The sequence below is a fragment of the Hypanus sabinus genome, chromosome 7 (assembly GCF_030144855.1).
Source record: "Hypanus sabinus isolate sHypSab1 chromosome 7, sHypSab1.hap1, whole genome shotgun sequence".
In the NCBI taxonomy this organism is placed as follows: Eukaryota; Metazoa; Chordata; class Chondrichthyes; order Myliobatiformes; family Dasyatidae; genus Hypanus; species Hypanus sabinus.
In genome coordinates, this window is record NC_082712.1 from 171,361,885 (window position 1) to 171,379,828 (window position 17,944).

At 43.4% G+C, this 17,944-nt stretch overlaps 1 protein-coding gene across 1 annotated transcript in view; it reads right to left on the reverse strand.

Annotated features, from left to right (window-relative positions):
* eif3m (eukaryotic translation initiation factor 3, subunit M) overlaps nucleotides 1-17,944 on the reverse strand; it is a 45,599-nt gene that overhangs the window by 17,730 nt on the left and 9,925 nt on the right. Inside the window, exons 2-7 of the mRNA XM_059976117.1 lie at nucleotides 10,027-10,159; nucleotides 9,688-9,826; nucleotides 7,729-7,852; nucleotides 6,527-6,621; nucleotides 608-691; nucleotides 365-464 (exon numbers count right to left, since the gene is read on the reverse strand). Of these exons, the coding sequence (XP_059832100.1) occupies nucleotides 365-464; nucleotides 608-691; nucleotides 6,527-6,621; nucleotides 7,729-7,852; nucleotides 9,688-9,826; nucleotides 10,027-10,159 (675 nt within the window). The remainder of the gene's footprint in view (nucleotides 1-364; nucleotides 465-607; nucleotides 692-6,526; nucleotides 6,622-7,728; nucleotides 7,853-9,687; nucleotides 9,827-10,026; nucleotides 10,160-17,944) is intronic.

Sequence of the window (17,944 nt, forward strand, 5' to 3'; positions counted from 1 at the left end):
ATTAGCAGGCTAAAATACAACACTGGCAACTTAACAGAAAATCCATTAATCTTGTACACTGTACCTCTTTGATTGCCACAGCCAAGATTATACCTCTCATTACAAAATGACAGAAGAATGTAATTTAAAACACACGGTCAAGGCTACGGACAGAGACAATTTCCTCCGTGCTCTTAGTAAGCTGCTGACCCTGATAGCTTTACTTTGCATTACTACATGTGGGAGGCAGAACAAGACATTGCTTTAAAAGATACATATTATGGTTGGAGAATACCTTTCTTCAGTCTATGCATCAAACCACTGCTTAACTATAAAACCTGATTTTAAGGCATTGTAATGCAACAAACCCATAATTATAACTCACATCATGAATAAGTTCCCCTTCTAGGAATCGAACCGGTTTTAAAGCAAGAAGATGGTCAAAAAGAAATGTGTTCTGATCCTTCAATGCTCTTACAATACATCTGTTGGAAAAAAATTCAATAAAGCATTACCTCTGTAAAGTTTTCAATTTATCTAGAAGATTTTCAACTGTCATTTATATAATTCATAACCAAAACTATATCGAAGACAATTTAGGTTTAGAAAGTCCAAACTAATTCATTACCTGTGAGCGTCAACCCTAGCCTGGGAAGCATTGTCTTCGGTGTAACTTCCAAGCAATTCCACCATAATTTTGGCAGCTGCATCACTGTTAAAAAGAGTGAGAATTTAAACACATAGTTGATTCTAATGAAGAACCAAGCACTTCTAATAATTATTTTTTTGTTAGAAAGTATTGGACAATCTTGTGTCTAAAGTTGCATCAATGGAACTCATTTACCATTTAACAGAAAACAAATAAGCAATAAATATAGAGAATATGAGAGGAAGAGTCCTTGAAAGTGGAAACTGGTTGTGGGAACATTTCAATGACGGGCTTTAAGTGAAGTTCAATGAAATTATTTGTCAGTGCCAGCCTTAGATTATTTCTGACAGCTCTATTATCCATGTTATTACTCATTAATAGTAAATGGGAAAACAAACTACAAACGCAGAAAATACGAAATAAAATGTTGGTGAAACTCAGCAGGTCAGGTGGCATCTGTTAAGAGAAAGAATTAATGTTTCTGGTTGAAGAACACTTGTGTGTTTTTATCTCATTTGTGTAAATAATTTGGAAAACACGGATATGGCCTTAAGTACCCATTAACAAGGGGTATTTACAGTCTCATTCAGAAACACCAAGTCACACAAAGGGATCACTCAGTCCAGGTCCACTGCCGGCTTTCTGCAAAAAAAACCTTCCAATTTCTATTCATAGGAATGCAATTAAAGTAACGATTACTCTTGCTGCCAGGGGTGTTTTGTATCCTCTGATTGTTAACTCTTACACCAGTGATTACTTTTTTCCTCAATCCCAACTCAATTAATTATTCTGATTCCTCTACCCTATGTCTTCTTGACTTCTTTTCTCAGAACAACCCAAACATCTCCTTTCCATCATTATGGCTTAAATCTTTGGAACCATTCTGATAAATCTTTCTTGCATCTTGTCTTGCGTTTTCATACCTTTCCTCAAATATGGTAACCAGAAGTAGATGCAGTTGTCCAGATGTGATCTATGCAGTGTCAATTTTCAATATTGCTTAGCTGTCTTTTGGGCATTTTGGCTACAGTTATGAGGCACAATGTTTGCTAGTTTAACTTTGATAAAGTTGTGTATTAATAAGTCCTACATTCTGAGTCTCAATTAATCTCAAAATGCTATTACAGCAACTAATTCCTATCATTTGCTTCATATTTATCTAGTCACTAAAAGCGAACAGAGAAGGTTGATAAAATACACAGTTGTGCTATTTATCTTTTTAAATTGGTTTCAATGAATTAGTTGGTACACTTGAAAACTAGATCAAAAGTTTGCTTCAGTGCACAATCTCTCTGCTCCTTTTGGAGAGTAACCATGCCTCATAATTCATTGGGCAAGCATCTGTAAGTGTGTAGTAGTTCGCCCTTTAGACACAGATATAAGGCTGCTTTCCTGTATACTTAAAGGCTCATTCTGAGTCACTTCCTATAACATACAGCTAATTCATACTTCATTGTGACATACAAATATTTTAACTTTTTCTTTCAAAGTTAATAGGTTTTTCAGCTGCTTCACAAAGGAAAAAGAAACCTTTTCTGTTGATTAAAAGCTTTTCTTTAAAAAGGACAAATTTGTCTTCTGTCAAAACCACTATGTTGATGCACCAAATTTGTCATAATCTACTAGAGTTGCAGTTTTAGAGTGCCTTTAACAACAGTACATCCAAACACCAATGATTCTAACACTGCAGATCATAATAAGCTATGGAAGTTTAACATGCAATTTTAGAATCACTGCTGTTTGGATCTACAATGTTTTATATTTATTAATTTTGAAGTTGACAGTGATCGAAAATTATAATTTCAAAAAAAGTGTGCAAGTTGTTGAGTTATCTTAGCAAGAATGATGCAGCACAGGAGGATGTCATTCACCCCATACCCGTTCCTTGAAGAACCTCTTGTTCCCATTCTCTGTCTTCCCTTTCCCCTAATTCAAAGTACAAGAAACTACAAATGGAGCAATTTTTTCAGTGGGTTGCCTATATTATGACCTACCACAGAATGTGAAACATGTTTGGAAACCTAATGGCTTGCTAATTTTATGCATTTAAGGGACTGATTAGCAGAAAATTGCTCTTGAAAGATCTCGCATAAATTTATGAACGCCATGAACTAGTGCATGTGTAGCACCTCCCCTTCTTGAAGTCAATGACCAGCTCTTTTGTTTTATTATCAAGGGAAAGACTGTTCTCATGACACCATATTCCTAAGCTCTCTACCTCCTTCTTGTACTTTAACTCATCATTATTTCAGATACAGACCACTACAGTGCTATCATCTGCAAACTTGTAGATGGAATCGGAGCAGAATCTGCCCGCACACTCACGAGTGTCCAGGCAGTAGAGTTGGGGGCTGAGCATACACCTTGTGGAGGACCAGAATAATTGTGGTAGAGGTGTTGCTGCATATCCTTACTAATTGCAGTCTGTTAGAAAGTCAAAGATCTAATTACAGAATGAGGCATTAATTCCTAGGATCTGGAGCTTGATGATGAGTTTACTTGGAACAATAGCATTGAAGGCAAAACTGTAGTTAATAAACAATAGTAGAATGTAGCTGTTGGTTGGGGGTGTTGTGGATAGTGGGTGTTGGAATTCAACCCAGATAAGTGTGAAGTGGTTCATTTTGGTAGGTTAATATGTTGGCAGAATATAGTATTAACATTAAGACTCTTGGTAGTGTAGAAGATCAGAGGGATCTGGGGGTCCAAGTTCATAGGACACTCAAAGCTTCTGCGTATGTCAGCTCTGTGGTTAAGAAGGCATACGGTGCATTGGCCTTCATCAACAATGGGATTGAGTTTATGAGCCGAGAGGTAATGTTACAGCTATATAGGACCCTGGTTAGATCCCACTTGGGAGTACTGTGCTCAGTTCTGGTCACCTCATTACAGGAAGGATGTGGAAACTATAGAAAGGGTGCAGAGAAGATATACAAGGATGATGCATGGATTGGGGAGCATGCCTTATGAGAATAGGTTGAGTGAACTCAGCCTTTTCTCCTTGGAGCGGCAAAGATGATGAGAGGCACTGATCGTGTGGATAGTCAGAGGCTTTTTCCCGGGGCTGAAATGGCTAACATGAGAAGGCACAGTTTTAAGGTGCTTGGAAGTAGATACAGAGATATCAGGGACAAGTTTTTTTTATGCAGAGAGTAGTACGTGTGTGGAATGGACTGCCGGGGACGGTGGTGGAGGCGGATACAATATGTACTTCTAAGAGACTCCTGGATAGGTACATGGAGCTTAGAAAAACAGAGGACCATGGGTAACCCTAGGTAATTTCTAAAGTAACTACATGTTTGGCAGAGCATTGTAGGCCAAAGGGCCTGTATTGTGCTGTAGGTTTTCTATGTTTCTATCAAGTCAGGGCAATAGAAGCATTAAAAAAAGCTTCTGAAAGAAGCTAAGTTTAAATCTTTAAAATAAAACAGCTCAAAAATGTGCTTCACATTTGAGTTGTAAACAAACATGCCTACTAAGGTCAGGCACAAAGTTCCTATATGATCTGCAGTAAGATATTCTGGCGCATGTTCAAACAAAGCAATGCAACTTGGGCACGAGATGACAGTGATAAGTAGCTCAAGTCTGTTCCTATTTCAAGCCTTTGATGTACAACTGTCTTATAACACCACATGCTGTGCTACACAGTACATAATGAAATATAGAATCAAAAATTAAAATACTAAATAAACATTACTTCCAGAATTTCCACCTAGAGTATATAGAGATTAATTGCCACTGGGTCATTAAGTTCAACAGTTAGAGATTGTTATGATTTAGGTTTATTTTGAGCATGCAGATGTTGTGAACTTATTGAAAGCAAGACTTTCAGCTATTATCAGATTCCCTAGCCCCTCAAACATTGACTAAGGATACAAATTTCCAAGTAGCTACAATTTACCTTTTGTGAACTACCGTATTTTATCTCCTGATGAAAACAATTAAGGCATTTTCTTTTTTAATATACAGCTTTGTCTTTCCTGATGAAGGGTCTCAGCCTGCAACATCGACTGTTTATTCCTTTCCATAAATGCAGCCTGATCTGCTGAGTTCCTCCGACAGTCTGTACGTGTCACTCTGGACTTGCAGCATTTGCAGAATCATGTGGTTGTCTTCTAGCTTTCCCTGCCTAACCTCTAGGCAACATGCTGGAAAGTGGGTGGGTACTGTTTATTCTCAGGCCTGCCAATCAGCCTCCACAGCTCCATAAAGCTCCCATTAGTGGGCAAAGTACTATGTGAGGAAGATGCTACCTTGTGTCAAATTCTTTTTGCCTCATGATAAACCTCCTCTTGCAATAACTGTCCACTCATTAGACTTTATACAGATTGATTCTACATACATGAAGTGACACTCGGTGATGTATATTTAGTTGTGGTGGGGTGGATTAATGGGTTGATTAGCTTGAAGGCTTGGGGAAGTAACTGTTTTTGAGTTTAGTGGTCCTGACGTGGTTGCTGCCAAGTCTCTGCCCTGATGGGAGTGGGACAAGGATATTCTTAATCAAGACCCTAGATTTGGACACAATACTCCAGATGCAGTCTTACCAAAGCTCCAGTTAATTGGAACAAGTAGTGTTTCTAATATTCTACTGAAATCCTGTGAATTTGAACTCATCTTCTATTCTGAAATTTCTAAGACTGTGTTCTTATCAGCTATGCTGAAATGAAGGATACACATGTTGGCTCAGAACTAAGAACCATAGAACCAATCAGGGAGTACAAGAGCATTTGGAAAGATGAAATCTGAACTATAGGTAAAGGCTGGAGTTATAATATGCTATAGAGGGGCTTCATAACCCAGTAAGTTTGAAATAAAGGAAGGTAAATAACTGCCCTTGTTTCTAGTCCTGATTACTCCTACCTAACAAGCATTTGTAAAACTCAACATTTTCAAGTTATCCTAAACCTCAGCTTTTGAAGAGAGAAATTTAGGTTTTCAGGAGCTTTTGCTACTTGGCATCATCCTTGAATGACCTGGATATAAGCAAGGATGAAATTCAGAAATACAGAAGACAGTCCTAAACAGCAGCAGTGTTTTATCGTGACCCAAGAGAAACTTCGGCAGTTATGACATCCAGACACAAAGCAAAGAGGGGTAACTTGAGTGTTTTAATTGTTTCCTGTCAAAGGCTCAGCGCACAATCTGTCACCGTATTAATAGCCTTTACATTTACTGGAGTTATGTTATAGACACATTGAGCAGAACCCTTCAAACAGTAGAATGCAAGCCCAGTCAATCAAAATATAGCAGTTAATGCCCAAGTATTCCTTTGTTGCTAATTTGTTTAATTGTTCAGCAGAAAATGCAGGAGGACCAAGAGCAGGACATCCAGTCCCCAGTGACTACTCAATCATTCATTTCCGTAAAGCCTCTGTATTATAACTCTATTTAACTTCAAATACCTCAAAAGTTAAGTGCACATTAATGTTTATTTATTTTATTTAGCAATACAGCGTGAAACAGGCCCTTCTGGCCCTGCAACCTATTTAACTCCAGCCTAATCACAGGACAATTTACAATTACCAGTTAATTGGTACTTCCTTGATCTGTGGGAGGAAACCCATAGTCACAGGAACAAACTCCTTACTCAACACGTACAAAAGCTGGATGAACTCAGATCGGGCAGCATCCGTTGAAATGAGCAGTTAACATTTCGGGCCGAGACCCTTTGTCAAGACTGACGAAGGGTCTTGGCCCGAAACATTGACTGCTCATTTCAATGAAAAGCTGCCCGACCTGCTGAGTTCATCCAGCTTTTGTACGTGTTGATTTCACCACAGCATCTGCAGTGTACTTTGTGGTTAAGACTCCTTACTGAAGCCCCGAGCTGTACTGGAATCACTCTAACTACTATGCTACTGTGGCACACCCACTGAATTCAAAACTGGACATTACCTTTTCTTACAGTCAACCAAGGCTTCATAGAGCAACCGCAATACATGGTGTTTCTTGTCCACAGTGAGATTCCAGTCTGATATCCATTTCCGAACCTTGTTGGAAAACAAAAGTTACTCACTAACTTTTTGATATTATTCATCATAAAAGTCTACAGGACATTAACTGTAGATAAACGCAAACAGGAAATTGTTAACACTAAGTTGATCAGGCAACATCTGCTTCAAGAAACTGTTTCTGATCAAAAGTGGTTTGTCTGAACTTTCAGCAGTCACTAATCCTAAAGTGCCAACCCTTAAAAAAAAACATGCTGACTGATTTGTTTAATACTTCCTGACTCAGAATCGGGAATACTTTGATCTTGTTAGTGCATTGAAAACTGGTAAAGAAATCATACCAAGATTGCCAATCTAGCCAGGAAAATAAAGATTAGAAAATGATTTTGGAAAACAAACAACTGACTTGGAGAAAATAGAGAATGGTGGAAAAATCTGGCATGATTTAAATAACCAAGGCATAAAAATTGACACTATGAAATGAAAATAGTGAGGTTATTTGTTTTAACATTAGTAAAGCTCTATTGCTGGTGAAACATTGGTAACAGGAGAGTGTGTGTACATATGTACATGTATCTATTATCCTTGAAAAATGAAACTAGTCCCTATTGACAGGGAAATGAAGTTTTGATTAAGCTTTTCAAATTATTAAGTGAAACGGTAGTGTAGCTGCTGGACGGAGAGTCTGGGCCAGATACTCAACTTTAGAGACAATTCTTTCCACAGTTAAGAAACTAACAGTATTCTGCAAAATGGAATTTATGGTGGATCAATGAAAGATTGACAGAATTGTTTCAACTGAAGTTACTTAGGATTAAGCCATGATCTTATTGAACAGAACAGGATGAGGAGCTCAGTAGCCTACTCCTGTTTCTAAATCCCTGCCTGCCTTAGGTTGGCAGGGATTTATAAATGATTTGCTGCTCCATTGAGAAATCTCTTCAAGGTTTGTCTACCCTGAAGAACTTTAAATCTTGTTGTGTGTGTTGCTGCCTTAGATTGACAAGGGGATACCACCAAACAGAATGTTCTATTACAGGACTGTAGCATTATTGGAAGTTACTCGCCAACATCATTACCACTTGCTCCAGAATTAAAACAGCCAATGACCATAATGAACTAAAACATGTGAAGTGAGTGACTCACCTGATCGAGATCAGTAGGAATGTATTGAATAGCATTACAGGATGCAGCTACCTTGATGAGACTGCAATATACAATGTACCTGGCAGGAGCGTTCTCCTCCATTCCATGAAAAAGATTACGCAACCTAAGTGAAAAGGATAGCCACATTCACACTATATACGAATGTTAGAAAGATTGTTCTCAGATTGAACAACTGCAATCATAAAAAAACAGCACAGGCATTCTCTTCATGTTGCCCTTTTGATCCTTTTCAGTGCTGTAATGAACCTCTGAGTCTATGACGCATCACCCCACGTGATCATTTAAATCTATGACACCTGGTTATTAATCCGCTTAATTAACTTTTCCAGACTCTCCTTGTAACTGAGGATCCTCTTCCCTGACTGAAAAGGGTAAAATTTTCTAGATCTGAGGACCATATCCAAATTTATAAAGTTTAAATAAGGTTATGCCGCATTTATATTTTATGACTTTATGTATAAATCTACCAATTTTTGCATTAAATGTTCTTTTAAAAACAAAGTTTATCTTTTTGACACTGGTGAAGAAATCACATTCCCCATGTCCTCTTAATACTAAGCATTCCTGTGCCCTGTGGCATATAATTAATAAATGATTGTGTCTAGTGTGTCTGCCTCATCTTTCATTGCTTTGGTCGGATGACATTGCTGATGGATGGTGAAATGTCTGACCAGGACCACTGGGAAAGCTGTTCAAATTTTACTATTAATGCCTGCACTAGAACATCAGCAAGATTTTAGACAACAAGGTACAAAAAGCTAAAAGGAACGACAATTGATTGTAAGCAAATTTCAAATGAAAGGTCACTGCACTAATGGAAGAGCTTAAGTGGTGTCACTACTGAAAGTTAAAGAAAGGTTCAGGCCAAACTGGCCTAAATTTCTAAAAGTGGCAGCAATTACCAATTTGTCTGCCTGATATCTGCAGACAATATTCCAATACATTTAAGGCTGAGGTTACCCCACTTGGGCAGCTTTGAAAAGAGGAGAAAGAAGATGTTGTCCTATACAGTGCTGGGGCTCCTTTGTTCATACCATTATTGTGATTCTAAAGGAAAAAGAATCCTGTGGGAAAATGCGAGTAGATTAGAAGAAAAATTCTTTATTCAATCCTCTTCTAAAAGCCTACTCTGTGACATTTTTATTATTTTTTCTGCCTGCCTAAATATTAATGCAGGCTGTAACTGTCTCTACTGTCTTAATTATATAATGCTAAAACAAAGACATGACAAAACAATAGGGCTCAGGAGGGGTGCTGGTATAATGTGATGGGCAACAGTTACTAGGGCACTCAATGCCTCCAGTGACTCCATAAGACCATTAAACACAGAAGCAGAATTAGGCCATTCAACCCATATAACCAATTCCATCATGGCTGATTTATTTCCCGGTCAATTCCATTCTTTGCATGCTCCCTGTAATCTTTGATGCCTTATGAATCAAGAACCTTTCAATCTCCACTTTAAATATACCCAATGACTTGGCCTCCACAGAAATCCGTAGCAATGAATTCCATAGATTCACCACCCTCTGACTAAAGCAATTCCTCACCTTTGTTCTAAAGGGACGTCCTATTCTAAGACTGTGCTCTCTAATTCTAGACTTGCCCAGTATAGGAAAAACCTCTCCATGTCCACTCCATCAAGGGCTTTCAATATTTGACAAGTTTCAATAAGATTCTTCTGAACTCCAGGGTCTCAAAGAAGCTACTGTCTGAAAATGCAATTACCAATTGTGAAGAGAATAAATGCACTTATATAGTGTCTTTCACAACTGACAATGCTTCACAACCACAGCATTTTTGCAACAAGGGTAATGCCGTAGCCAATTGATACACAGCAAGCTCTCAATATAAAACAATGCACATGACATCCAGTAAGGCAGTACATTACTCTTTATGTTTTAATCTGGTTATGCTCAGTGATCATAGTATACTCACAGCTGCAATCTGAGTGAAGGCCTCTCACCCTCACGAGCTTTCAGCAGTTTCTCACACAAGCTTTCAGTCAGAGCTTCCTGCTTCTCAGTCTCCAGAATTAACAGCAGAGACACAATGCTGTTCATCACACTCTCCACATCTGAATAAAACGAGTAGAGAAAAGCATTTAAAGAATATTAGCCAAGTGTAGCCATTCTTGAAACCCTACACACCTTAGCTTATCCCTGAAAGATTCTGCAATTTTTTTTTTAAAGAGTCTGCTTGGAATCAAAGCCTCAGATAAACAGGTAAAACAGCAATGTCTTCAAAGCCAAATAGAAATTGTATGGAGAAACACACCTTTATCATCTTCTTTAAGACAAATATCACAGACTTCAATGATATGCGCTAAGTCAACATGCAGTCCACCTTCTGAGTTTTCTTCTGAAATTTCAGCCCCCTTTGACTTCAGGTAGGATCGAAGCTCAGAGGCCTGGGAAATAAAAAAATAGTAAAGCTTAAACAAATTGTTTATGACAAAATAAACCTCCAACCTCATTATGGTTCACACCTTGGACAAGCAATCTTGACAACAAAATTTTTTTCCACAAATAGTGTGATCTTGTAGCGGTGTGCTACACGCAGCGCTAAAATTACGACACGGAGTCGGTAACTGCAGTCGAAGGAAAAAACTTTATTCGAAATCTTCAACCTCACTTTTAAGCCTCCCTCAACCTGCCCCCCATGGCACAGAGGCTCCAAAGCTCTGTGCTCGCAAACCCCCGTAGGCTATCTAATTGTGAGTTGGTTCGGATGTGCCAGGAAATGGGTCGCCACATAACCCCCCCCCCCCCCCACCAGAACCGGCGATACACCCCCCAATGTCCACAGTCTGGGCCAGAACCTGCTTGGGAGGTCGGCCTCTGCGCCGAGGTGCCGGAAACTCGGCCGGTTGCGCCAGGTCCACACGGGCCGGTTTGAGGCGGTCCACCGTGAAAACCTCCTCTTTCCCCCCAACGTCCAGCACAAACGTGGACCCGTTGTTCCGGAGCACCATAAACGGCCCCTCGTATGGCCGCTGCAGCGGTGGCCGATGCCCGCCCCTTCGTACAAACACAAACTTACAGTTCTGTAGGTCTTTGGGTATGCAGGTCGGGTGCCGCCCATGCTGTGAAGTGGGTATGGGGGCCAGGTTACCGAGCTTCTCGCGTAGTCTGCCCAGGACTGCTGCGGGATCTTCCTCTTGCCCCCTTGGGGCTGGTAGGAACTCCCCGGGGACAACCAGGGGTGCGCCGTATACCAACTCGGCCGACGAGCCGTGCAGGTCGTCCTTGGGCGCTGTGCAGATGCCGAGTAGGACCCAGGGAAGCTCGTCCTCAGTTGGCTCCTCGCAGGCGGGCCATGAGGGCCGACTTCAGGTGACGGTGGAAACGCTCCACTAGCCCGTTCGACTGTGGGTGGTAGGCAGTGGTGTGGTGCAGCTGAGTCCCCAAAAGGCTGGCCATAGCTGACCACAGGCTGGAGGTGAACTGGGCGCCTCTGTTGGAGGTAATGTGGGCTGGTACACCAAAGCGAGATATCCAGGTGGCGATCAGGGCTCGGGGGCAAGATTCGGAGGTGGTGTCGGTGAGCGGGACCGCCTCTGGCCATCTTGTGAACCGGTCCGCAATAGTCAGGAGGTGCCGCGCTCCGCGCGACACTGGCAGGGGGCCCACAATATCCACATGAATGTGGTCGAAACGCCGGTGGGCGGGATGGAACTGCTGCGGTGGGGCTTTGGTGTGCCGCTGCACCTTGGCCGTCTGGCAGTGCATGCACGTTTTGGCCCATTCACTGACCTGTTTGCGAAGTCCGTGTCAAACGAACCTGCTGGAAACCATCCGGACAACTGTCTGGATGGAGGGATGCGCCAAGTTATGAATGGAGTCGAAAACGCGGCGCCGCCAGGCTGTCAGGACGACGGGACGGGGCTGGCCGGTGGCGACGTCACAGAGTAGGGTCCTCTCACCCGGGCCCACGGGGAGGTCCTGGAGCTGCAAACCGGAGACTGCGGTTCTGTAACTCGGAATCTCCTCATCCGCCTGCTGCGCCTCTGCCAGTGCCTCAAAGTCTACCCCTTGGGAAAGGGCATGAACGGTAGGGCGAGAGAGCGCATCCGCCACGACATTGTCCTTACCCGAGATGTGCCGGACATCCGTCGTGTATTCAGAGATGTAGGACAGGTGGCGTTGCTGGCGGGACGACCAGGGGTCGGACGCTTTCGTAAACGCAAAGGTAAGCGGTTTGTGGTCCGTGAACGCAGTGAAGGGCCGACCTTCTAGGAAGTACCTGAAATGCTGGATTGCCAGGTAGAGCGCCAACAGTTCCCGGTCGAAAGCACTGTATTTGAGCTCGGGTGGTCGCAGGTGTTTGCTGAAAAACGCCAGGGGTTGCCAGCGACCTGCGATGAGTTGCTCCAGCACCCCACCGACTGCCGTGTTTGATGCGTCCACTGAGAGGGCGGTAGGGGCGTCCATTCTGGGATGTACTAGCATTGCGGCGTTCGCCAAAGCTTCCTTCGTTTGAACGAAAGCGGCGGCCGACTCCTCGTCCCAGGTAATGTCCTTGCTCGGACCCGACAGCAGGACGAACAGGGGGCGCATGATCCGGGCAGCTTAAGGGAGGAAGCGACGGTAGAAATTGACCATACCTACGAATTTCTGAAGGCCTTTGATCGTGGTGGGTCGGGGAAAGAGGAGGACCGCGTCTACCTTAGCAGGCAGAGGGGTTGCCCCGTCTTTAGTAATCCTGTGGCCCAGGAAGTCAATGGTATCGAGTCCGAACTGGCATTTGGCGGGGTTGATTGTAAGACCGTACTCACTCAGTCGGGCGCAGAGTTGACGGAGATGGGACAGATGCTCCTGATGACTGCTGCTGGCTATGAGGATGTCATCCAAATAGATGAACGCGAAGTCCAGGTCCCGTCCCACCGCGTCCATTAACCGCTGGAACGTCTGTGCGGCATTCTTCAGGCCGAACGGCATGCGGAGGAACTCGAAAAGGCCAAACGGGGTGATGAGAGCCGTTTTGGGGACGTCGTCAGGATGCATCGGGATTTGATGGTACCCTCGGACGAGGTCTACCTTGGAGAAGATCCGTGCGCCGTGCAGGTTTGCTGCAAAGTCCTGAATGTGCGGCACAGGGTAGCGGTCCGGTGTGGTAGCCTCGTTCAGCCTGCGGTAGTCGCCGCACGGTCTCCAGCCCCCGTCGCTTTGGGCACCATGTGCAGGGGGGAGGCCCAAGGGCTGTCGGACCGCCGGATGATCCCCAATTCCTCCATCCTCTGGAACTCCTCCTTCGCCAGTCGGAGCTTGTCCGGGGGAAGCCGCCGAGCGCGGGCGTGGAGGGGTGGTCCCTGGGTCGGGATGTGGTGCTGTACGCCGTGCCTGGGCATGGCCGCTGTGAACTGCGGTGCCAGAACCGATGGGAAATCCGCCAGGACCCTGGTGAAGTCGTTGTCGGACAGCGTGATGGAGCCGAGGTGAGGGGCTGGCAACTGGGCTGCACCCAGGGAGAACGTCTGAAAGGTCTCGGCGTGTACCAGTCTCTTCCTGGGCAGGTCGACCAGTAGGCTGTGAGCCCGCAAAAAATCCGCACCCAGAAGCGGTTGGGCTACGGCGGCCAGTGTGAAGTCCCACGTGAACTGGCTGGAGCTGAACTGTAGCTGCACCTGACGGGTGCCATAGGTCCTTACTGTGCTGCCATTCACGGCCCTCAGGGGGGGACCCGGTGCCCTGCTGCGGGTGTCGTAACTCGTCGGAGGTAAAACACTGATCTCAGCCCCAGTATCGACCAAAAACCGGCGTCCTGACCTTCTATCCCACACATACAGGAGGCTATCCCGATGGCCAGCCGCCGTAGCCATCAGCGGCGGCTGGCCCTGGCGTTTCCCGGGAACTTGCAGGGCGGGCGACAATGGCGGGCTTCTGCGCCCCACCGCTGGTGGTAGAAGCACCAGTGTTCATTGGGCCGGGGGTTGGCGGGCTCTGCGGCCGGGCCTGGACTGGTTTGCTGCCGGGAGCGTGGCTGGGAAATCTGTGCGATGGACGCCCCACAGCAAGTCCGCCCGGGATGCCACCTTCCGGGGGTCACTGAAATCCGCGTCGGACAGCAGCAGGCGTATGTCCTCGGGCAGCTGCTCCAGGAATGCCTGCTCAAACATGAGGCAGGGTGTGTGTCCGTCGGCGAGAGACAACATCTCATTCATTAACGCCGATGGAGGTCTGTCACCCAAGCCATCCAGGTGCAGTAAACGGGCAGCCCGCTCGCGCCGTGAGAGTCCGAAAGTCCTGAGTAAAAATCTTTTACATTGGCAGACAATGGCCAGTCATCACTCCATTATTTACCCCAGCAAAGGCAAAGCGATATCTTAATGATCTCAGAACACTACAGTCGGCCCTCCTTATCCATGGGGGAACTGGTCCCGGGACCCCCTGCGGATACCAAAAAAACGCAGATGCTCAAGTCCCTTACTCCCTCACATTGTGGGTTGGATGTAAGATTTAAATAAGTTCTAAATCAGCAACTGTGAATCCACAGCAAGTTGTTACCATTCAGTTTAGCTTCTTTCACTATATTCTGTCTAGTCAAAATGGACTTTTTTTCCAATTTTTACAATATTTCTCATCTTTACACATTGGCAGACCATGTCAAAGGTTTGCATACATTTGAGTTAAGAAGTTTCTTCTAATCTTGGTCTTGACTGGCTGATCACTGTATCCTGAGATTCACTGCCCTGGATTTAAATTTTCCATCTGAAGGGAACACATTCTCATCATCTCAGAACCTCTGGGTCACATTGTGCTGAATTGACCAATTGTCGTCTGAGGTGATCTGGCGAACGTGGAATTGGGCTTCGGCTTGCTGGAACCATAGGTTCGGGCGCTGTGTCCAGAAACCCGGCAGTTTCAACGAAACTGCATGAACAGAGGCGGCGTCGGTCATTTCTGGTCCAAAAATCGTTTGGACTGTCGGGGTCACCAATTGTAGCGGTGTGCTACACGCAGCGCTAAAATTACGACACGGAGTCGGTAACTGCAGTCGAAGGAAAAAACTTTATTCGAAATCTTCAGCCTCACTTTTAAGCCTCCCTCAACCTGCCCCCCATGGCGCAGAGGCTCCAAAGCTCTGTGCTCGCAAACCCCCGTAGGCTATCTAATTGTGAGTCGGTTCGGATGTGCCAGGAAATGGGTCGCCACAATCTTTCATTTAATACAATCGTCACACTGGCTCAATTTTCACAAAAACTTCTTTTTTTTAATTTTTTTAAATTAGTTTTTCAAAACATTTTACAAATCAAAACCCCCAAATCCCAATGAGGAACATTAAAACAGTGCAAAATTAAGCATACAATAACAATATGCTACAAAGGAAGAGAATTTAGCAAAAAAAAAGCACCTAAATTAAAGACAAGTAAGCTTAGTGTCCTCCCCAAGCCCCACAACACAAGAAAAAACAACAGCAACTCCAGACCAACCACAACACAATATAGAGAGTATAAGTCAGGACAGCCAAGCTCCCAGACTGTGAATACACTCAGCAATAGAGAATAATGCCTTCTACCAGAATAAAAAAAGGAGCTGAAAGCAAGGGACCGAAAAGAAAAAAAAACCCTAGTCAAGAGGAAGGTTATGAAAGTACTCGATAAAAGGTCCCCAGACCTTATGGAACTTTAGATCCGAATTGAGAACTGAATAATGAATTTTTTCGAGGTCCAAACAGGCCATGATGTCGTTAAGCCATTGAGCATGAGTGGGCGGGGCAGCATCTCTCCATCTGAGGAGGATCAAGCGTCTAGCCAGAAGCGAGGCAAAGGATAATATTCGGCATTTGGTCGGACCCAGACATAAATCTGTCTCACCCCAAAAACCGAACAGAGCAATTAAGGGGTTTGGTTTTAGGTGCTGATTCAGAATACACGATAACGTAGTGAAGACATCTTTCCAGAATTTCTCCAAGCTAGGACAGAACCAGTACATATGGATGAGAGAGGCCACGCCCCTCTTGCATTTATCACAGAGCGGACTAATGCTAGGGTAGAATCGAGATAGTTTGGATTTAGACATATGGGCTCTATGAACAATTTTAAACTGTAAAAGGCAGTGGCGAGCACAAAGAGAGGTTGAGTTAACCGATTTGAGAACTGAATCCCAGCTCTCCTCAGAAAAGGAGATATTAAAATCCTGCTCCCAGGCCATTTTGATTTTATCCATGGGGGCCCGTCGTAAGGCCGCTAGTTTATCTCGGATGATTGATATTAAGCCTTTACCTAGTGGATTCATGGAAAGAAATAGGTCCATAGAATTTTTCGCAGGCATTTCAGGGAAGTTAGGAATTAAAGGAGCAATAAAGTGTCGGATTTGGAGATATCTGAAAAAATGAGCATTGGGCAGATTGAACTTAACAGAGAGCTGTTGAAAAGAAGCGAAGCGATTATCAATGAAAAGATCTTCAAAATGTCTAATGCCCTTCCTATACCAAACCTGGAATGCTGAATCGTATGTAGTAGGTAAAAAAAAAGGTGATTATGAGCAATAGGGCTGGAAACGGAAAACCCCTGGAAACCATAGCATTTCCTGAACTGAGCCCATATACGCAAAGTGTGTCTAACAAGAGGATTAGCTATTGATCTGGGCAGACTACTAGAAGTGCAGAGATAGATAATTCTTTGGTGGAGCTCAGCTCCATCACCACCCAGTTAGGGCACTCGGGTTGGCCATGGAAGAAAGACCAGAAGGTAGCACAACGTATATTAGCTGCCCAATAATATAAACGAAAGTTAGGTAAAGCCATGCCACCCTCTTTTTTTAGATTTTTGGAGATGGATTTTATTAATTCTAGAGCGCTTTTTCTGCCACAGATATGACAAAATAATAGAGTCTAAGGAATCAAAAAAAGATTTAGGAATAAAAATTGGGATAGATTGAAATAGGTATAAAAATTTGGGGAGAACATACATTTTAACAACATTAATACGACCGACCAAAGACATAGATAGAGGTGACCATTGTACCAGACTCTGTTTTATAGCATATGAAAGGTTGGCAAAGTTTTCACGAAAGAGATCTTTAAACTTCCTTGTGACTGTAATTCCAAGATAAGTAAATTGATTATGGACTACTTTAAAAGGGAGATCATGAAATGTTAGTTCTTGTGCTTCTTTATTAATTGGGAGAAGTTCACTCTTATGTAAATTAAGTTTATAGCCAGAGATCTGACTGGCCAAGAAGTGAAAACATTAGAGGTAAGGATGTAGACGGATTTGAGAGAAAGAATAATAAGTCATCAGCATAGAGAGAAACTTTATGCTCAACACCCCCTCTCCAAATCCCAGTCAATTCAGGGCAGTTTCGAAATGCTATCGCCAGAGGTTCCATAGCCAAATCAAAGAGAAAGGGACTTAAGGGGCATCCCTGGCTGGTGCCACGTTTGAGATTAAATACTTGGGATTTCTGAAAATTGGTTAAAACAGAGGCAGTAGGACACAGGTACAGCCATTGGATCCAAGAGATGAAACTTTGGCCAAGGTCAAATTTTTCTAAAACTGCAAAAAGGTATATGGCCTATACGATCAAATGCTTTCTCCACATCAAGGTAAATAACACATTCAGGAATCCCAGTTGGAGGTGAGTATAAGATATTAAATAAACGCCAAATGTTAAAAAAAGGGAAACGGTTTTTAATAAAGCCTGTTTGGTCATCAGAGATAATGGAGGGAATGACAGTTTCTAATCTATGAGCCAAAACTTTAGCTAAGGTCTTTACATCAACATTGAGCAGAGAGATCGGCCTATAGGAGGTCACAAAAACTTCTAATGGACTTTTGCAATGTCAGAGATTTATAATCAGTTTCTGATTCAAAGACAAAGTAATTAGAAGATGAAAGGTATTCAATCAGAAATATTAAACTGTTTCTCCATAGACACTGCCTAATCATCTGCATATTTCTAGCATAGGCTGATAATTTACTTAGAATTTGCTGACAGCAGGATCTAACCTCACAACATACACATTTTTGTGATCCAATCTCTTTATAACTGTAACTCTATATTCTATTTTCTGTTATTGCTTTTCCTTTTGTACCATGGTAGCTTAGTGGTTAGTACAATACCATTACAATACCAGCAACCTGGGTTCAATTCTTGTCGCTGCCTGTAAAGAGTTTGCATGTCCTCCCTATGACAAGGTGGGATTCCTGCCATATTCCAAAGACATAAGGGTTAGTAAGTAATTGGTCCCT